Source organism: Perognathus longimembris, chromosome 23, assembly GCF_023159225.1.
Source record: "Perognathus longimembris pacificus isolate PPM17 chromosome 23, ASM2315922v1, whole genome shotgun sequence".
In the NCBI taxonomy this organism is placed as follows: domain Eukaryota; kingdom Metazoa; phylum Chordata; class Mammalia; order Rodentia; family Heteromyidae; genus Perognathus; species Perognathus longimembris.
In genome coordinates, this window is record NC_063183.1 from 34,478,420 (window position 1) to 34,501,114 (window position 22,695).

Below are 22,695 nucleotides of genomic sequence, written 5' to 3' on the forward strand. Positions count from 1 at the left end.
AGGAATGAATATTTCTTTTAGAGCCAGTTCCTGACAGTATTTTTTTTAAGATGTACCTTGTTCTATATATGAAAGATGAATCAATTTTTGAGTTTGATACACATTGTCTGTTTAACTGAATAGAGAGGTGGATGTGGAATTGAGACAAAGAAGAAACCATTATTCTGGAGCCTATTTAAGTTGTGGGTGGTCTTTTATATTGCATTTAATTGTCATTAACCGTTTGTGATAGCTGTTTTGGAATCTGGCTCTCATTAAGTGACTTGAAATGCTGTGTAAATTATTTTTAAATTGGGGAAAGAGAGTAAAAGAACCCTAGTGGGGAAGGGGAAGCAACTCACGTGGAGTTTCCTCTCGTTCTTGTAGAAATCTCTCCAGGATAATCCGAGCCATTAATGAGGGTGCATATTCCACCTTTATAAAACAGGAGTAGAAAATTAAAATTGTCCACTTATGCAAGTAGTTGATACTACAATGTTTTCTTAACACTGAATGAACTCAATGTTCATCAACCACAGCAAATATCATTCATTGAAATCATCCCCACCCTGCTGCCTTCCATTGTAATAGAATTATAGCATGTGTGATTTGTGTTGCTGAGACAAGTTAGATTTATGGAATATAACACTGAAGCAAAAAGGATGGAATAACTTGGAAATCAGGTTCCCTTAATACAGTGAAATAGGCTTTTTTAAAAACCTCTCAATTTTTTTTCTCTTTGTAGACCAGTATTTTTTATTGTTTTAGCCACATCTTTTTCTATCTACCTGTTTATATTTGCATCACTGTGAATGTAATTTCAATTGAAAAAACACTTTGATTATTCAGTGATTTTTCAGAAACTGAATCACATGTCCTTCTATATGGATTACACTGATTTTCTTTTTTTTATACTGAAGGAGAGCTGAAATTTGGTTTAAGAAAAAACTCTTTGGCAGCGATAGTAACAAAATACAACAACACCTGACTTGTCTGGAATGCTGCTCAACAATTCACCCAAGAACCCAAGAAAGTAACTTTTTTAAAAAATAGTGAAACAGAAAACAAACAATACTTAGTCCTTGGGCCAATGGTCATTTCAATTAGTAACAAATGCATTTACTCTTTTGTTGCTCAGATCTTTTATTAAGCACTGATTAAATTCACCAGAAAATAGACTTTTTTTTTAAGAGCAATGATGCTTCCCTAGAAAAAGACCTTTTATCTTGGGGATGAGGTGCCACATGTTCCTCACATATTATCACCATGAAGCGTTCAAGTCCTATATTCATGCCGAAATTTTATCTTGATTTAGTAACTAGGCAAAAAGGCTAGCTTCATTTGTATGAACAGTTCTTTCAAATATGTATGTACTTGGATGCCCTTAAATTCCCCAAGTAGAAAGCCACGCTTTCCATGAAGCTGCTTATTGTGAGCAACTCACATCAGAGCTGACACATGAAAAATGGAGAAATTACCGAAGGTAGTCCAGTCTGAATAAGGACTACCTTATTAGTTCAGGTACTTGCATCTCCCTAATTTTCATATTAATCATGTGTCCATCTTTCTCTGAAACAGGGCCTCATGCTTCATGTCAGAATCTAGCATGTAAGTAAAATTCATAGTGCTTCAAATCTAACTTGAAAATATTTGTGTGGAGAGAACAGAATGACTGATACTATCACTAATGAAGTGAGATTTCCTCAAATGTGCATTTTTGGCCCTGAAACAGGAAAAGCAATATTAAGACATTTATAAAATCAATGATGGTCACCTATAACCCCTTCCCCCAAAATCAACCTAATAATCTGGTGCTTTTGTCTAAAAGAGTTACTGTATATTGTAACACACCAATGTAATACAGCTCTCATCCATTTTTACAGTTTCCACTGATTAAATATATATTGATTCATAAAGCATTACCATCACGTCAAATGTCACCAGGCAAGCACATGCCATTTAAGTATTAGTGCGTATATAAAAATGGTGACTTGTTCAGGAACCACGATGGGTCGCCGGCCACTCCCAAACCTCCTACTGCATCACTCCATGCACAGGAAGGGGTATTCTCTCCGCTGAAATCTGCATCCAGAGGAGGAGTAACCTCCCAATGGTGTTTTCAGCTAAGTACTGCCGCATGTATGCTCATGCTAAGGAATAGATCTAGTGATGTAGGGCCATGCACATTTTCCATGTACTAGAAGACGGACATGGATGTCAGCTAATTAAACCAAATTCAACGGAACTACGCATTCATATTTCAAATGAGTATACACTGCTATTACACAATACTTCCATCATCAACATCACTGTCTATAAAACTAAGGTCGTTCTTCTAGAGGCTAGCCCACTCTTCTTTTTCATAAAGGCTAATTGCTCAATTCCTAGAGTGGTGCTAAGCTAAGAAACCTCAAGACACTAATGGTATCAACTAGGAACAAACAAATCTGGAGGTATTTAAAAAACAATTTCTCTAGAAATAAAGAGGACAAAAATGAGTAAAATACCTATTTGCCTAACTATGCTATCAGATTGAGTCGACACTGCCTAGACTATTAAACCCTCCTGGTAACTGATAGGCAATTGCTCACTGCTGTCTGGAGTGGTGTAGAGCAGATAGAAGCTTTGGGAGCAGCCATCCTTCCTTGCTAATATAACGTGTAGAACTTGCTGCCACTGCAACACTTAATGCTACAGTACTGAGTCATCTTTAATGCAAACACACATTTTCTGCCTTGCTTCTAGGTACCCATTATAATGCAACACCAAAACAGTGTGCATTTCATCCCATCCCTCTGAGGTTTGCATAAGCCGCTCCAAGTCAGGCTAAATATTGTATTGCTCTTATTACAGTGGATAAATATTTTAGTGTTTAGGAATTAAATATTTTATTTTTTGGTATGCTCTTCGCAACTGTTATGAACTTTCTATAGCTTCTTCATCCGCGGGAAATCTTTAGGGCTTCCTTTTCTAAATGTAAGGCTATTAGCTGTCTCCCCAAACAGAAGCAGATCAGAGTTAACAAATAAGTTCAATAAATCACTTCATACTTGGCATTAATAAGAATATTATGTTTCTTCAAAGAAAGAGACTTCTACACAAGGTATGTATCTTTTACTGTTATAATGGCTTATAAACAACAACAAAAACAAGTGCATTTACATTTGTGAGTATACAATTCCTGTTGTATAAGAGCACAGATTTTCTAGGCATTTGTCTCTATTTGACACAAATATTTCTCACAATAAATGAAGAAAGCATCTCCTAGGAAGGGCATGTCCTGAGCTGTTGGGTTGAAAACTTCCACAAAAAAAGAAACTAAGAAGCTGTTTATACATTTGCCTTAAAAGAAGCAGACTAATTATGTCAACTGATTTATTAATACGTGGAGTTCTTTGTCCAATTATTAAAAGTACAAAGAGACCAGGGAGCAATTTAAATGTCTAGTACACCTCAAAAATCTTTTTTTTTTTTAAGGCTAATTATGTTTCTAAGCAAAGATACTCCAGATAGGCCCCTCAGGTCTTCTGCAAGTTTAAATAAAATCCTAACAATAACATTACCTCATTGGCCAGCTCCAGGAGCACGGGGGCAGCTCCATTTTTCAGCACTCCACTCAGGTACCTAGACAAGACAAAGCCAGGTGGTAATGTAGTGGCAAGAAAAGGCCAGCACAGACTTGTTAGCGTCCCCTGTGAGCACGCGTTTCTCCTGGGGAAATGCCACACTCAACTCCTGTTCAAGTATGCTGTCATAGGAGAGCACTGAAGGGAAAAGAGAAGGATAATGAAAACAATTTCTCTCAAAACTAACCAACTAACCAAAGTGGAAGCTCCACGTTTCCAACCTTCTAAGATATAACGTAGACAGAAGTGATGTAAAAAGAACTACCCAGATCTCCAGCCTTGTCCACACCCTAGATAACTGTCACACAGAGGGAAAGAAGTTGATTCCTAGAGTTGGAAAAAAAAAAAAAAACAACTATACACCTGCCTCACCTTTTCTTTACCTGTCTCACTGAGCTGGCTGACACCTTATTCATAAAAGAATAAAACAGACCTATCACCAAGCACATTGGAGAGATAGGACACGTCCACACTTCATGGTCCCTGGATTGCTGAACTAGCTTCCAGATTTCATCATCACCTAAGCCAATCTCAAAAACAAAAATGAACAAGCAAATCTCCAAATCCATCCCAGAAAAGGAGATGGGGCGATTTCTTTAAAACCAAAACATGAATGTGTTAATCTCTTCCTTTAAATACTACAAAAGCTCACTTCCAATGCCAGGACTAACATAGAACCACTAAAAAGTTCTTCTACATTGCTTCTCCTCTGCTCTCCTCTGCCAGCCTCCTCTTTAGTCATGTCTCTTTTTAAATCCACCACTTTCTGAAAGTAAGTTAATCGCCCTTATAATCAAGGAGGGCTGAGAATATGGCCTCGTGGTAGAGTGCTCGCCTTGTATACATGAAGCCCTGGGTTCCATTCCCCAGCACCAAATATACAGAAAAAAGCCAGAAGTGGTGCTGTAGCTCAAGTGGTAGAGTGCTAGTGTTCGGCAAAAAGAAGCCAGGGACAGTGCTCAGGCCCTGAGTTCAAGCCCCAGGACTGGCAAAACAAACAAACAAACAAGAACATAATCAAGGAGCCATCTTTGTATCACAAAACACAGTATCTTCTCTCTGCCCTTATGCATGACACATCCATCAAAGACACACTTTGGCTGCCTGAATGTTGGATGTTTCTGTGTTTCCTATAAACATATATACCCTGCTGTAAGGTTTCGTTTACAAGTTTGACACAGTAAGAGGTGAATAATAATGAAAAAGACTGATTATAATAATATACTGTAATAAAAGTTACGTAAATGTGATTTCTCTCAAAATGTTATTGTGGACCAACGCTCCCCTTTTTCGGTAGGGAATGTGAGGTGCTATGCACAGCCTACATCCTGAGAGAGAGAGAGGTGACTGACAGCGGTGCGCTGCCACACCGCTGGAGCCTGCGGCCTACCACCGAGCACCGTTCAGAAGATGATCACGGAGCCACGAGGATGACAGCCGACCACGGACACCAAGCTGTGGAGAAGAGAAGAGTTCTGTCCTCACGTATCACCAGCTCACTCCCCCTGTGACGCTGAACGCCTCGTGAGGGTGGAGGAAATGTATTCCATTCAACATTCAACTACACTCAGCACTGTTCTTGGTCTATAGTAAGTGGTTCCATATACAGATATACTATTTCTTTAAGAGCTTATTAGTAAAAGAATTTTAAAAGCCATACTGGACAAGCAAACAGAATCAGCTATGAAGACTCTTTGCTCAAGTTATCTCATTTCTGCGAATTAGTTAAAACTTTCTGTCTGACAGTAAGAAGTTAAGGTTGATAGGTGAGGTCTTTCGTGGAATGCCAGGAACAGAGACTATTTAATGTTATTTCATAAGGATATTTACAAAGATGTACAGCTGTTCTCTAAGCAAGAGGGGATGAAAATAAGTTGTTTAAGGTAGAACCACAGTACATCAAAATAATTCTAACAAATCTATTTCTGCATACTGGGATCCTTCTGCAATATACTATTTGGAAAACTGGCAAACGAGGGCTTTCAGAAGCAAGGGGACACATTAAACATGGCGAGTACAGTTTAGAGAATGGGTCCTGGAAAGAAAGCAGGCTGAGAAGCTCAGCTTACACCCATGTCTACCGTAGGCTGCTCCAGTCATGTCTCACCACGCCACGGTATGTTCCTAAGACTTCCCAACACGCTGGTTCTAGGTCAATATCAGGGTATCTTTAGAATTCTAGTTAACATTCCTGTATCTTCAAATAATTCTGAGAGCTGTGGCTTGGGCCTTTTCCCAGACAGCAGAGGAGGAAAAAAACAACACTAAAAAAATCCTATTTACATCTTCACAAAGCTATTACTGTCTAGAGAGAGCAACAAAAAAGAGGAATAAACACATACTACAGTCGCTTATTTGAGGTGTCCAGGAAGTGAGCCCACAGTGAAGTCCTGCAAGAAGTTTGCAAAGGAGGGGCTGGGGATATGGCCTAGTGGCAAGAGTGCTTGCCTCGTATACTTGAAGCCCTGGGTTCGATTCCCCAGCACCACATATACAGAAAATGGCCAGAAGTGGCGCTGTGACTCAAGTGGCAGAGTGCTAGCCTTGAGCAAAGAGAAGCCAGGGACAGTGCTCAGGCCCTGAGTCCAAGGCCCAGGACTGGCAAAACAAAACAAAACAAAACAAAACAAAGAAGTTTGCAAAGGAGGCCTACACACCAAAGGTACCCCGAAAGTACCAGAGAGGAGCCAGCAGCCAGACTACTTCTTGCACCTTGGAACTGTTGTCTTGAGTCAAAATTACAAAGGTTACATCAATCATTATCCTGGTAATGCACAACAGAAATGTTTATCAAGTTGGATGAAACGGGACATGGTCAAACAGCAACTATAACGCCTGTATCTAAACAGCTTATGCAGTATTTGAAGCATAACCACACTTAATACAGTAGAAATTCCTCGTTGTATGTCACTGGTTATAGAAGGAAACCAAATACCAGGACATTGATGAAGCCAACCTAGATCTACTTGGCAATAGTATAAAGCTCAAAAACAAGACTCCTGACCCCTGCCCCAACCTCTTGAGTCACCCTAAGGCTGAACAGTTTAGATCTGCTCTTGAATGTGTATAGTCAATTTGTTTCTGAATTATATGCTACATTTGTTCAGAAGTGCTGGTGAAGGGGAGTGATTAAATTTAATCTGAAGTTATTTGTATGCTTTCTAGAAAACCAGTGACCTACTAGCTGAATTTGAAATTTTTAGATATGCAATTAAAAGGAATTACTAATTACAAAAAAAATCAGCAAAGACATAATCAGAAATTCCTGATGCAAGTTTTCTCTGCATCATCACAGGCTCTTGGGTGAACTTACAGCAGACTTTTAACAGTTCTGGGCACTCCTTGGGAGTAGGACTACACAAATATCCAAGAAATTTCTAGCAAAGCTGCCTTGGGCAGCTGATTTGCCTTCCCTGTTCTATTCTGCCATCTGCCTGTGCTCAGATAGCTTACAATGCTCTCCCCTTTCCAACAATCTTGGAGAGGCGGCAGTTCCACACTGCATATATTTCCTGCTGCTCCAGACACTATGAACAGAAATTACAGCATCGCAGAGAACTCCCTGTGAGCACACGGTCAGCATTCCCTCCTCACTGGAAGCTGCATTTCACAACAGTGCAGGACAGGCACCGTGTCTTATTCACATCTGTGTGGTCAGCTCCCAGCAAGGGTTTAGTAGTGCACGACTGGCTAGCTCCGCTGCGTTCGGGCCTGCCCGGGAGGGCACGATGTTGGGCAGACATGGCAGAGGAAGTGCAGTCTGGTAGCAGCCAGGAGGTGGAGAGTGAGACAGACTGGAAGGGGACACTGGAGGTAAACCTGTCAAAGACTCATCTCCAGAGGCCAATCGGCTGGTGCTGCAAACACTGGCGCCAGGCCTTCCCTACCTACCTGACCTCCTCTGCAAACGCCTCACAGACATACCCAGGCTCATTCGGCTCCTAAGCAATGCTCAAACTAATCAAGCTCTAGCATCAAAGTGGTACACATTTTCAGAAAACATTTTGTCATGCACCATCAATACCATATTTAAGTTAACCTTTTCCCAAGGTAAGCATCGGCATAAAATTGAAGTGATGTGACTCTCTCAAGTTTATTTACTAAAGTTGGCCAGGTTTTTTGGGGGAGGGGGTGGAGGGGAGAAGGAAGATGAGAGTTAGTATGTCTAAACTTTGCTATGGATAGGGACTTGAAAATCTGGCCAATTATGTACATGTGCATACACATCCCTACACACCAATTAGAATAGCTAGGTAAATTTTAGTAAGTGTGCTTCCTAAAATAGCACAGTGTGAAGGAACAGAGGATTGTTCTCAGATGATCACTTGAGCTGTCTATATACAGCATGGAGAAGTGAGGGAACTTCCTCAGTGATTTAAAAGTCAAAGACAACATTGGCTACTCAGAACCATGGTAACACTATTAAAGGGAGACTTTGACACAATCACAATGTGGGCAAGAATGCAGCAAGAAATTCCTTTATGCTACTGGTGGGAATGTAACCAGTACATTCTAAACAACTTATCATCACATCATTTTTAATTTTTCACACTGTACACAAAGGAACTAATAGGAAATGCAAGCTCATGCATCAAGATGTCGTACCACAGCATTATTTACATTTCAGAACATTTCAAAGGTGTATGTTGAACTGAAAAATATCAGTAAATATTGATACTTCCCAGGATAAATTAAAGCAACCAATAGTACAATAAGCTTTTTAAAAGTAATATTATAGTTGAGCGCATCTGCCTGGCAAGCCTTATAACACTGAGTTCAAAACCCCAGCAACATTAGAATATATTATGTCCTACGCATTTTTTCAGGCATACAATTCAGGATTCAGAACTGCTCTTACAGTATGACCTCATATGTATATATAAATGTACTGTGGAAAGATGAAAATGAAATTTTAACCAGTAGTTACCTCTGAACGCCACAATTATGAGCAATCACTCATTATTTTTAAGCCATTGTAACAATGCTTAATTTTCACAACAGGGGGTGTTTTATAAAAGAAAAAAAAATAAATTGTTATCAACATTTTCAAGCAGCTTAAATAGGTTTTGATAAAACACCATTTGCCTTTATTCTAATCAGCTGGAAAACAAACACCTTTTAAGGCCAATTTTCCTTAGCCAAAAATGCAGGACCTTGTACCTGCACATTTAGAACAAGCCTCCAGGGAGCTCTAGCCATAGGGAAGGAGACAAAGTGGCCCACGACATGCAGTCAGAGCAGAAAGAGCAGTGGGAAATAGAGAACCTGCCCAACCTGCTTTCTTGCTGTCCATTCCAGCCTAATTTATGTTTCAAAGGCCAACTCTTTAGAAAAATTGAGACTCTCATATTTAAATAAAAGGAAGGAAAAGCAAACGTGTTTCTACAATTTTCATTATTGCCTACTTACATAGTCATTACTCAGTATATTTAAAAATTTTATTTCTGGCCTAAAGTATCCAGAAAAAAAATTTTAACATGAGTAACTACGTATACTTTTTTTTTTTTTAATGGGCTGAAGACTGCAATTTTTTCAAATAAAGATATATTTTCTTGGCATGGAGAAAAATTTTCCAGTCCTTTGGCAGAGCGGCTGTACGCTCCCAGGGCCACAGGAGCCACTCAATTTAGAATGCGGGGCCTAGCTGATGGTTCAGGTTTAAGAGTTAACTCTGGCACAATGGCTGCGACTTTTTATGCATCGCTACAAAGACTTTGTTCAGTGTGGGTAGGATGCATCTTTTGTAGATTCAATTACATAAAACAAAGGCTATCTTTTACTACGTGGCAGACTAAATTTTCTCTAATCTAACTTCAGTTAGTTATCTGTTCAATATCTACCACCTCAGTTCTTTAAAATAACTTCACAGACGCATGACACCAATATTTTACCTGTGTATTTGTTTGGAAAAATTTTGTGCATAAATCATTCATCTAAAACCAGGGGAGTCTCTCTCACCACGGTGTTGATCTGTCAATCTCAGGGAATTTAAGAGTATTTCTTTTTCAGCTTTCCTTCCCAACATACCCTTGAACTATTTAAGAATCCAACTTACTATTCCTCATGCAAACCATTACTATTCAGTTATAAATTATTCAGTCTTATTAAAATTTTAGAATTAAAAAAGAGCTACTTTAAAGAATGTTTGTTTCAGAACATGAGGTTAGAAACTCTTTATAATAGCTGATACCAAAATTAAAATATTCTGACACTATGCTGTTGATTTAATACTCCAAACTGTATTTTTTAAAAATAACACCCTCCTTTAAAACGTGACAGTTATACAAAATGATAGGCCTCCATATGTTCTTATTTGATACGTCTTTTTTTTTTAATTTCTAAAATGGCTAATCCAATATCTATGCTGCAAAATACTACATCAAAATTCCATCTTGCTGGATCCAAAGAAGATCAGTGAAAACTGGTTTGAAAAGTTGCATCGATACATAGACACATGTATACGTACACATGTACATCTAGACAAGACATGCACGTAGGAAAAGTTTCAACTGGGATTCAACAACATATTTTAAGTGCATTTCATATATATAATAGTATCAATCAATGTATTCTATAATCTACAAAGGAAAGCATTTGAAATTCCATTTGAAAATATACTGTGACTTTTTTTTAACCAAATGAAAACAAAAGTCTTGGGCTATCCTGTGGGTACTGAATGCTCTAATTTATTCATAACTGTTATCACAAACAGTAAGTAGTAGAATACCCTGGGGAGGGGGGAGATGGGGAGACAGGTCCTACCTCTGGTAGTAACTTTCAATCACTTCCGAAGTATGATGTTTGGCATGTGTTCTTTTAATATGTTTCTGAAACAAAACAACAACAAAAAATCTCTATGTTGTATCACAGGATCAGATTTAAAAACAAACAGCAATGACAGATTTCTTCATCCCAACGTGAGGCACAGGGGGCACCCTGCGTCAGAGCCTGGGAATTTGGGTGGCAGAAGGACTTTCTCCTTCCTAGTTCTATGCCACGAAGCTCTGCGTTTTAATCCCCTCGGCTTGGCTGGAATGTCTTCTGACTGTGCCTCAGTACAGTATGTATGTAAAAGCCAACGGGGTCATAGTAATTGAATCTAAATAAGTTTGCTTAGGGCTGCAGAGGGCAAAGAAAACTTGTTCCCTCTTTCAACCTTTGTATTAATTTCCCCTCGATTCAATTCCATCTAAGTCCCCTGCACTCTAGTTTTACAATCCAATTGCCATTTTTAACCAGGAAGAACATTGCTTAAAAACAACTTATTTGAAAACTACAAAAAGTAATTCCATAGAGACTTGCCACTTGACTGACACCTGTCATCTCATGATAAATGACTCCATTTTCTGCCTCTCTTGCCTTCTGCCACTCCAGCAATGGTCATTTATCATCATCTCTGTCAGCAATGGAAAGCAGCACTGACAGTGCAAGTCAGCAAACATTTAGCACATGGAACCACGCAACACAGGGAAATTATTATTGTCAGAATAATAATGGTTTAGCATAATTTATTACAGGTCCACCAAATAAGCAAAGGCTAGATGTTATTAGACAGATGGATGGGTAGGCTTGGCAGGCCTCCACTGAGACACAGGCGGTGCTTGATGTGGAAAGGAGAACATCCTCCAACCCAATCAGAGCGCTGGCAGTTCAATTACAAAGAAATAAAGGGACATTCATCATTCAATTAGGCACCTGTCAACCCTCACAAAGGAGAAAACTTCTAACCTGGTACTCCTGGGAGAAGATGCTCAGCAGAGTGGCCTGCGATTGACTGGAACAAATAAAAGAAGGACAAAGTTAATTACTGGAGTGCACAGCAAAGAAACAAAAGAGAAAAGAGCTTCAAAGGTAGGGCCTGCTGCCCTGTAATCTAACAGAACACGAAAACAAGGGTGGAAAAGTTGTTCCAGACGAACACCGCAAACAAAGGCTTCCTGATGCTAGGTCAAGGAGAGAGGAAAAGAGAAAAAGGAAATATGAGTGCTCACAAAGCAAGTATCCTATTATTTGGATTTTTTAAAACCTTGGTAATGGTTGTAAATCCCGTCCCGGGTCTGCAGTGATGTTAAAGGGGGCCATGGGGAAACAAGGTTCATTTCCATGAACAGTAGCGTGCAACCCCAAACTGTGGAGGCCGCACGGCTCCTCCCATGAGCACCTCTGACATTTCTTTTGCTAGTCGACAGGCATCCTTCGCAGTACGTGTCATAGGTTTTTCTTTTCTGGAGAGGTTTTGGTCTTAGTAGATGTATCTAGAGGCAGAGAAGGTGAAATGGAAGCTTTCCTAGCAGGAAGCAGAGGAGCTGGAGTGCAACATTCCCAGAGTGCGGAGGTCTCACCCAGCTAACTAAGGCTCTATGCGCTACAAACACTTGGCAATCCATCAGTGGAAATGGTGAGCATTTAAACGGGAACGGTAGTTTTCCTTCTGCAAACACGAGGGACACCCACTGCTACTCTCTTAGACCACACTCTGTAGACACAGCCAGCAGATCTTGAAAATGATCATTAATGAGACATTTTCTTATTAAATGCTATCTGAAGAAACTGTGCTTTAAATCACTGGGCTTTTAGAATATGGTAAAGATATGTGAATAACTGTACGTTTTGTATTTATGAATCTCTTAGGAAATTTGGTGTGAAATAAAAAATGACGCCCACTATGTTTTGTTCACTCACTACCACAGTGTTGTCGTGTGTATACCATCATAGTTTTGACGTCTAACCGCATCCAGCCCTCCCAGATTACAGGACTGGTTTAGGCAGGCAGGTAGGCATACAGATAGATACAGAGTTTGCCAAGAAAAAACATAATTTAAAAATATTCAGCAAGTCAAAAGTACTAATAGTATAATTATACATTTATTACTGTCTGTTTTTTTTTCCAATTTTCCTTAACTTGGTAAAAAGCGCTGAAAAAAAACACATGAAATTATATATAAAATCTTGCAATTATGACTGGCTTGCCAGGGGTTATCATACAAACCACATACTCTGGTCAAATTGCTAATGAGCTTCTGGGAGGGAAAAAATGGCAAAAAGAAAAGACAAATCTCTATAAACTACTTAATAAAGTGCTAGACACTTATGTTTAATTCATTCATAAAGAACTCCATTCTCATTGTACAGAAAATTTCTTAAGGTATTAATCACTTGATGATAACCACAATGTAATATCAATATTTAAACCAAGGTTTAAAATACAATGAAAATGCATCTGGAATGGCAGAGGAGAAAACTAAACTGTACATAAGATGAAAAGTAACTGCAGGTGACAAAATGGGATGAGACAGCTAGAGAAATATAAAGAATAAACAGCCCAAAGTGAGAAGTTGGTCAGGAGTTGAGATTGCATATAAACTGAGGATGAGAAAATGCATTTAGCCAAAAAGCATGTGGCCAAAGCCACGCCCTCCGCCTGTGCCCAGGATGTGATGTTGGTTAAATAACAAGTAGATGTGAAGCACTCACATCGTAACACACTGCATGAAGAGACAACTCCAGTAACTTCCACAAAACGTCAGGAGTAAGAAAATCCACAGGAGGGCTGGGGATATGGCCTAGTGGCAAAAGTGCTTGCCTCGTATACATGAAGCCCTGGGTTTGATTCCCCAGCACCACATATACAGAAAATGGCCAGAAGTGGCGCTGTGGCTCAAAGTGGCAGAGTGCTAGCCTTGAGCAAAAAGAAGCCAGGGACAGCGCTCAGACCCTGAGTCCAAGGCCCAGGACTGCAAAAAAAAAAAAAAAAAAAAAAAAAAAAATCCACAGGAATAGAAAGTAGTCCATGGGTGCCAGGGGTGTGGAAATGCGGGGGGGGGGGGGGGGTCTGCATTGGTAACTGCACTGCTAACGATACAGGATTTCTTTTCAGAATAATCTGCATTTATGAAGCGGTGAGGATGCACCACTTCAAGAATAAACTAAAACCTACGGAACTTTACCCCCTTTTTAAATGGTGAGATTTGATGGTACGTGAATACGAATAAAGCTGAGAAAAAAATTAATAACAGGCCAACATTATGAATTATGTTCCCCTTGACAGTTCCATTGTTCCTCCACTGTAAGTACAATACGTACCTTCACAATGCAGAAAGCAGGTTAAAACAGACGCTCCTGAGTTTAACTTTTGGTCTATTTCTAGGGAATTGGACACTAAAAGCATCCAAAGAAAGCTGCCTCTGAGCCTGTATTAGCTCAGGAAGGTATGCTGGGCTTAATGATGCAATCTACATTCACCCCATGGTGTCTGATTTTCTAATAGTCTCCGGCTTTACTTGTATACAAATGTCATGGGAGGGTCTCTTCTCCTCTCAGGAGAACTTCTCAGTGTCTGAAATCCTGCAAGAAGATTGGAGCGTAGCTCAGTGGGCAAAGCACTTGCCCAGACAGCTCAGAGTCCTGCAAGAGTCAATGGGCCAACTCTTACCACACCTACGTGAACATCTGGAGGCTAGGGCTTAATTTAGTGACCAAAGGGTAGCAAATTGTCTCCTTTATGTGTAACAAACAGAATTACTTTCCACATTTTCATAAACAAGTTTAGGATACTGTTTAAGAACATCTATTTTTTTATTCTTTTCTTGTACAAAGATATGTATTTTTCCACTCCAATCTTTCTAATTTAATATGTTAATAAAGGCTTCTAAAAAACTAGTAAAAAATGATTCTCCAGTTTTACTTCATAATGGCTATAAAGATAATCGATAATAATTACTACCATCTTTTCTATTCTTTCCTCTCAAAAAATTCCAATTATATTTACACAAGGGTATTAATAATCTCTACTCTTTCTGTATTTTAGACTATTCTTAACCCAACCCCCAATTACCAGGCTGATGCTCTTCATTTTAAGAATTTAACAGGGAAACACGGTAATTAGCATAAAAGTACCTTTCAAAATGTGCAGTGCCTTTAAATAGCCTCAGTAGTGCTCTTTTGAGGTGCAGCAAACTATTTGAATCCTCAATAAATGTCATGTTTTCCCAAATACATTAGTTTGAAAAAATTGTAGATGTTCTTTAAAAACATCATCATCATGATATAGTCTATAATTATTCTACAACCACCCATTTTAATAATAAATGCTGGCAATGCTAGAGCAACAAATGGAATGTCTTAAGATGCATTAAGCTCTTCTCTTAGGAAACTCAAAATTTTAAATCTTACCACAAGCCTTTTATTCTTGATTCACAATCAAACCTTTTGGCAGCTATTCTCAGCACTTAATGTCATTCATGCCAATAAAACTAGTCTTAGCTGGTTCTAAATGCCTTCCCTACTTCTCCATGGGCCTGAAGAAAAACCAAAAGATGAGCATAAATGGAGTTCATTCGCTGAGATCGCTTACGGTACAATCCGGCTCTGCTTTACTAACTTTTGCTATGTAAGTCAGACTATCAATAGCATCCCTTTGTTAACTTTTTCTGTGGAGCTCTAATAAAGAATAGGCCCTCAACCAATACTGACGGTCGCGGTGATGGTGTTAATGAAGGTAGCACCATTAGCACGTGTCAGGCTCCACCTCATGTAGTCACTGTAATGTTGATGTTATTGTTTAAGAAACTGGGGAGACAAGGTGAGGTCTCTGATCCAGGGCCATGCAGGCCGTCGACGCCTTCTCAATGTGGTTTCTAAGGGAACAGAATGCTTACTAAGGTTTCTAGAAAGCTCTTGTTACCCCTGCACAAGCAGAAAGGCTCCCTGCAAAGAACAATGCCTGAATTTCAGGCCGGTGGGGAGCTCCAGGAGCTGTCCAGAGGCCGAGGGGTCTGCCGCCGTGGCCTCGCCGTGGCCTCCGTAACTGCCCCCCATTGCGACGCTTGACAAGAAAGCACGGCCCCTGCCCCAAGGGCACTCTCGCCGTCAGAGCTCGCCATTCGGGAGCCGGGCGAGCTCGGCGGCAGGGTGCCAGCCTCGCACAGGGAAGAGCTGGGTGCATCATCCCATCACCCCAAGAACAATCGCCTTCACCATCGCAGTACACTGCCCAACTGAACAGGTCGGCATTCACCATCCAGCAGTCAGCACGCACCCGCTAGCTGGGAGGTTTAGCTGTAACTTGAACTTAAAAGAATTCTAAGCAGGCATACATATGTTTACATCTGAAAGAGAAGATACAATCACAAAAATACAAAGACGTAGGGTGACTGAATCCCTCAAGTTTTTGTGCTTCTTTTTGGGGGGCTTTTTTTGGAGGTGCTGGGGTTTGAGTTAAGGGTCTCTCTCGTAGGAAGGTCTGCTGCCAGTAGAGCCATGCCCTAGCCATTTCTGCTTCGGTTATATTTTGAATAGACTCTTGTCTTTTCCCAGGCCACCTTGGACTGTGACGCTATCTATGCGTTCGGCATAGCTTTGATGACAATATGCGTCCATGTGTCATCACAATCGGCCTTCTCTTAGGTGAGGTGGGGGTAGAATAACTTTTGCCTTGAGCCACAATCCTAATCTTCAGCGTCCCAAGTGGCTGGCATTACACCTGCCTTCCTCACGATTGACGGTTCATTTTGATGTGATTTATAGAAATACATGTGAGTTTCATGCATGGTTGCAAAATAACAGAACTCCATCAAAAGATACGTAACTCTCTTCCCATTCTTCAGAACTGCAGCTCGTACTGCATCGTGTTGACCCAGATTCTCCCCAAGTCTGGATAAGCCGGCCATGTGGGCTGCTCTCCAGACCCATTCATGTCACTACTCAGAAAGGCGTGTGTTCCGGGGCAGAAGCTTACATCCTCCCCGAAGCATCACAATCATGTCCTGAGGCTTACAGGCTACCCCTCCATCAGGAGTCCAAAGGCCGCCTGCTCTACAGGAGCTGAGGTAATTCACCCCAGGATGCAACGGGGAGGTGGAGGCCAAGCGGAGAGGCCACGTGGTGCCCTGCCCAGCTTCCTCTGAAGCCGAGGGACTCCACCAGCGGTCTGCTCGTGGCTGCCCCGCCAGCCCCAGCCTCGCGGAGAGGAAATACGGGCAGTCTCGCACCCCACGTCAAGTCCCCTTTGCCATCAGAGCAGCTCCTAGACCAGCTCGAGTCTGGGCCTGGAGGCTGAGGAGGAAACCTGCCGCCTAGCTTCCTCTTGTCGGCAAAAACCTGGCGGCCGGGGGCTCCTTCCCAGGACAGAGCTGGCCCGCGCCCACCTGCTCTGCCTTCCACCTGAAGAGTGGGGGCAGGCGGGATGCCCAACACCCCTCAAGTCGGCGTTCCCCTGCAGTGAACTGGCCATGACCAGCTTGGCCTAACATGTGACAGCAAAAAGGCTCCCAGGTCAACTTTGAGTACAAACCCGATCCATGAGGGAGCGCAGACTGAGATCTGTTTGTAAGCACAGGTACCCCTGAGAAAGACTGGTAATGAGGAGGAAACACACACCCTGCTTTCACAAGTTTCTCTCTTCAAGTTCCCCCCACATAAAATTCTAACCACTTACGGGTAGTCATCGTTTCAATGAATTGTGTCTAATGCAAAAGGAGAAGAAAGATGCATTCACCCTGTGACTAATTTATGGTCTCACTAAATCCAGTAGAATGAAGGATTCCATTTAGTCTGCCATGAATTCTTAGACCAAAGCAATTCTATTAAAAGCCTTTGAAAAAAAGAAAAAAAAAGAAAAACCCTGAACTTGTTAGGTCAGTTAACAAAAGCATTCCCCAAGGATTATAATTCTATCAGATACCACCCTTCCTACAATTTCAAAGCATTAACCACCTAAAGAGAGTTAAAAATTATTATCTTCAAGAGCTTTGTTAGAAAAACAAAGTTGATGTAATGTTTTAAATTCACCTACGTTATATATTATATATGCATTATGCACACATCATATACATTGGGTAGCAGTTGCTGATATAGTAATATCAAGGCTGATATTAGTATATTCAAATTAGGAAAAAACCTGCCCCCTCACACAGACTTCCTAAAGGACAGAGCCGTTCAGACTCAATGCTGCAACTCTAGGTGCTGCCCCGGCTCCTCCCGGCTCGCCTTTCTGCCTCATCTAAGAGCGAGCACTTCTCCTAATGGAGACAGCACCGGCAGCATCCCACCCCATGAAGTCAAGAATGGCCACTGTCACAGGCTTCTGTGCACGCGGCGTTTCCACACACCAATGCTCGACACCCCTTATGGGCCCACGGTAGACTCAGCCAAAGCACCACAGAGCCAAAGCAGGCACACCCCGCAGAACTGCCTTCGGAAAAAAAAAAATAGGGAGAACACCGGAAAATTTCCAACGTGACTGTTCCAGAACCTTCACAAGTATACAATGCTGAAGTCAGGAAACTGACAGGAGAACAAAAATATCGTGGTTTCAAATAAAATGTAAGTCTCTTAAAAGCTTGCATCAAGTGTGGGGGCGGGGGGAGAAGAAGCTGAAGCTGAAGCATTCTCTAATTTGAGGAAGGTTCTCGGGCTGGATGCTGCAGCCTTACGAGCTCTCAGTGGAATTGCTCTGGTCCAGGAGCGTGTGAAACGCTTCAGACTTCCGGACTCGGGGAACTCATCCGCAGGTGTGGGTTTGGGGTTTAATTTAAAGTATTTCTTCATCTGACTGTCCATTAGCCTCTGAGTTGTTTACAGCAAGGGATATTTTCCTATGTATAGCACTGATACTGAAGAGGCAACTCTTTTCTGAGGTACGGCATTCATTTAGAAAGAAACGACAGTACACCTGGGTGCACCTGACTAACCACATGATGTCCTGCAAGTCTTTGGGTTTTTTTTGGGGGGGGGGGTCTATTTCAGTTCTTTATGAACTCCAACAATTCCACTAATTCTGGGCATTAAATAATTACCTATTCAGAAGCCACTCCTATCAGGTGGTCACTTCATTTATTCAGTGATTCGGAAAATACTTATCAAATCCTTGTTTGCTGGCACACCCCAAGGGCTGGAGAGCAGACGCACAAGCATATGCTAGAACTGTACACTTACAGATATTAGGGGATGAGGTAGCTCAGTGGTATAGCGCTTGCCTAGCATACGAGATTCTGGTATTATTTTTCTAATAATAAAAAAAAGAAGTTCCTGGTAAGTGTGACATTCAATTACTAATGATCTGGAATGAACTGAAGAAGCCCCCAGTGTAAACAGCAGCACAGAGAAGGGCCAGTGTGTTCAGTGACAACAATTCTCCACCTGTACCTCCTGTACAAATTCCCAAGAAGTGATAAGACAAAAAAAATGTTATCGTAAGCTCTTTCAAATGCCTTGTTAAGAGGGACCTTGCCACAGAATGGTATGCAGACAAGGTGGGTGGCATGATTCCGCAAGGGTGAGTCAAAGGCGTCCCCACTCCTGTGCCCTCGACCATGAATGTGGTCGAAAACATCTACACATCTGTACAGAGGAGGAAGAAGGGAAAACAGAGGAGGCTGTAGCACCTGAAAAGGGAAACATTTAAAATTCATAGTAGCACAAAACCATTCCTTTCCCCGCTGGGCCCCTTGAACTTTAATAATGTCTGACCTGGCTGGCCAGTAAGTTCTAAAAGCAGACAGAGGAAAATCGCCAATATTAGAGATAGTGCTAGAATGATTCTTCATTTAGAAAGATGTTACAAGTTCTCCTAAGAAGAGGTCAGCGATTTTGTCACTGATTTTTGTGGACACTTAATTTTCCTAAAGGGGTGACCGTGGAACAGGGCAGACATCTTTGTCTAATACAATAGCAAAAGTGCAGGGGAAAGTCTAGCCTTCATATATTCTTATTATCCCCACACACAAAGTGAAAACACAGAACACAGTTACATACGTATCCAATCAAAGGCAGGGTGGCCAGAGATGTCAAAGAAAGCTACTCATTCTTTAAATACCTGAAGGGATGATAGACTAGCAACTGTCAGCAGGCAGACTGAGCAAGCTGTTATACTATTTGCACCACACAACCTAATTTTTTTTTTACCTCTTTACTGACATTGTTCTTCATTTCAAAAAACGTTGAGATGATAAAGATACAAATATGTGCATAATCTTAAAAGACTAATAAGCACCTCAACTTTCAGCTTATACTCAGGAGCCAAAAGTTGTTTGTCCAAAGCAACTTCTGTTAGGTAAACAGTAAGGACTTTACTAAAGGGCTAGTGTATACCTCAAGTGGTACAGTGCCTGCTTAGCAAACACAAAGCCTTGAGTTCAAAACCCAATATTGCCAAATCACACAAATACAAACACACAGACTTAACTAAAGAACAATAATATTTCCCATATAGAAAGGTTCGCATATATCATTATAGTGACCTTCTCTAGCTTTCTTCTAGAACAAAGGAAAGAATGTCATCAAGCAAACTAAGAAAGAAAACCAGCAAACGGGGGTGGGAGGATACAGATTAGAGAAAAAATTGTATCCAGGATATGTAAGGAACTCTTACCACTCAATAAAAGATGAACTAATTAAAAACTGGACAAAGAACATGAATAGGCATTTCTCCCGAAGCCACTAAGGTGTTTAATATCACTCATCATGAGGATACAGGAGTTAAAACCAGTTCCCATCCAGCAGGATTGCCGTACGTGGAGAGACGGCGTGCAGAGGGACAGTACGCAGGGTTGACAAGGCATGGCCAGGACACATCGCCGGTGGAACACGAAACACTGCAGTCAAGGAATGGTCTGACAGTTACTTGAAATTTGAGACCACTGAAAAGTATCCGAGAAACATAAAAACTTACATACTAACATTCACAGAGGCCCGAAGTGGACAGAATCCGACATCCGGGAACTGCCGGGCAGATAAACAAAACGTGGTATACGAATACGGTGGATTACGCGATGGCCCGAGTGAACCTCAGAGAACAGCAAGCAGCTCCGTGAACGGGGGGGGGGGGGGGGGGGGGGGGGGGGGGCGCGCGTGCCTGCAATCCCAACTACTCGGGGAGCGGAAACCTGAGAACTGCTGTTCGAAGCCAGCCTCGGCAGGAAAGCCCCCAAGATTTTTGTCTCCAACTAATCCTCAAAAAGCTCGAAGCGAGGGGCTGGGGATATAGCCTAGTGGCAAGAGTGCCTGCCTCGGATACACGAGGCCCTAGGTTCGATTCCCCAGCACCACATATACAGAAAACGGCCAGAAGCGGTGCTGTGGCTCAAGTGGCAGAGTGCTAGCCTTGAGAGGGAAGAAGCCAGGGACAGTGCTCAGGCCCTGAGTCCAAGGCCCAGGACTAGCAAAAAAAAAAAAAAAAAAAAAAAAGCTCGAAGCGGTGGAGCTGTGGCTCAAGTGGTAGTGTGCCCACCTGGAACACAAACACTCAAGGACAGAGCCCAGGTCCTGGGTTTAAGCCTCAGGCACAAAAAAAATCTATAAACAAACAAAACCAAACTACCTACACACACACACACGCACACGCACACGCACACACACACGCACACACGCACACGCACACCATGGTATTGTAAGATGTGGCTAAAGGCACGGCCCACACAGGCACCGGCGCGGGGCAGACGGGGCTGAGGAAAGCTACGAGGGAGGTATCAAGTTCCTGTTGGGGTGGTGAAGTGTTTTGGAATTAGGTAAGTGATGTGTTTGCACAAGTTTGTGAATATACTAAAAAACAATTACTTACACCTTTTAAATGAGTGAGTATCTCCATATGAAAAGTGCTAATTAAAAATTCACATGTATAGGATATACAACAAACTTCGTATCAGAGCAGAAGAAGGGAAGGAAAAACAAAGAGGATATGGGAGAAGAAAGAGAGGGGTGGGTAGAGAGGAGAGGGAGGCCAGATGGATGGACAGACGGAGACAGACAGGGACACGGGAGGATCTCAGGACGGACTCAGGGGCCCGCTAGAGAAGGAAGCCTCACAAAAGGCACACGCTCAGAAGCCTCGGGAAGTACTGGAAACGGTTAAGAATGAGAATGTGCTTTAACCGACTCCCCACAGGCTATCTGAAATACTGTGCAATTCACCCTCCTAGTCTCCTGTGAACCCCACCACTAAGACTCTTTCTGTTCTACTTCCTGAGACAACAGCTAAGGTGCTCACTCCACTGAACACAGTCCGCCTGCGTGGCCGTCCCGTGGGGCGTGTCTGGGTGGAGATGGTGGAGACACAGAGAAGGCCCTTCAAGTCCCCAGCAGCTCCTGCTCCTCACAGCCCACCGGAGTGCCCGGCAGTTTAACCCTGAGAACTGGGGACCAAGGGAACACCTGCTCCCCCCAGCGTCCCCAGGAACCTAGAAACGCACACCAAGTACCAAGAAATCAGATCGCACTCCTTTAAACCTTGGTTCCAAAGTCTCTCTGTGACTCCTAACATGTGTGGGTTAATCCCTAGACAGGTGCCAGCTCTACTTAGAGTAAATTAACCACCCCTAATTGTCCAAAAAGAGCTTGCTTGTAATTGACAAGCACACAACTAAATGTAATTACGCCCTTTGGGAATATAAATGGAAAGAACACCCTCAGAGGTTAAGGGAATTGTGACTTCTATAAACAGGAATTTTAGTCAAACAGAAAGCATCTTAAATAAAGTTTAGATATACAGCCTATTAAGGAATGGAAGCTGGAATCATAAGCAGATACAGAAAAACCTACCATGAGCGGGAACTAAATTGCCCAACACTAGTTTTACCCACAAGCTTTTTATCTTAAGCCCTGCAAGGCTTATTTTGATTATTTTTAAGCAGAAAGTAAAAGGGAATTTCAGTTAAGAACTGCTGTCCTGAAGTTCACTGCACCGGACTTCACTTTCCGGTCTCCTCACCGAGGGGCGACCACCCTCCTCCGCCCCGATCTCCTCTGGAGGAGGGGAGAGGAGGGACCTTAATCCTCTGCTCCTATCTTCTCGGGGGAGAGGGGCTCCATCCTGTGTTCACCCTCTGAGAAGCGAGCCCTCACACCTGTGCAAAGATCTCAGAAACGAAGCCCCATGGATTTCCCTACTAGAAGTTCCAAAGTCAATCCTGTTGAAATCTAGAAGCCAGACTTTCTATCATCATCATGAGCCAAAGGCGACTGTATGCTTTCCTCACCAGGAAGGGAAACCAGCTGCTCTTGAACTTTGGTGGAGTGCTTGCCTAACATGCAGGGCTGGGTCCCTGACATCACCAAATACAAACACCACGTAGAACTCATGGTCCGTCCATATTTC

At 42.0% G+C, this 22,695-nt stretch overlaps 1 protein-coding gene across 5 annotated transcripts in view; it reads right to left on the reverse strand.

Annotated features, from left to right (window-relative positions):
* The window catches only part of Cdin1 (CDAN1 interacting nuclease 1), a 210,017-nt gene that overhangs the window by 163,930 nt on the left and 23,392 nt on the right, over positions 1-22,695 (reverse strand). For 3 of the 5 annotated variants that reach the window (XM_048331949.1, XM_048331945.1, XM_048331946.1), the window contains exons 2-5: positions 11,334-11,379; positions 10,368-10,432; positions 3,543-3,603; positions 342-414 (exon numbers count right to left, since the gene is read on the reverse strand). In XM_048331949.1, the coding sequence (XP_048187906.1) occupies positions 342-414; positions 3,543-3,603; positions 10,368-10,432; positions 11,334-11,379 (245 nt within the window). The remainder of the gene's footprint in view (positions 1-341; positions 415-3,542; positions 3,604-10,367; positions 10,433-11,333; positions 11,380-22,695) is intronic. The other 2 variants (XM_048331947.1, XM_048331950.1) reach the window with 1 other exon arrangement.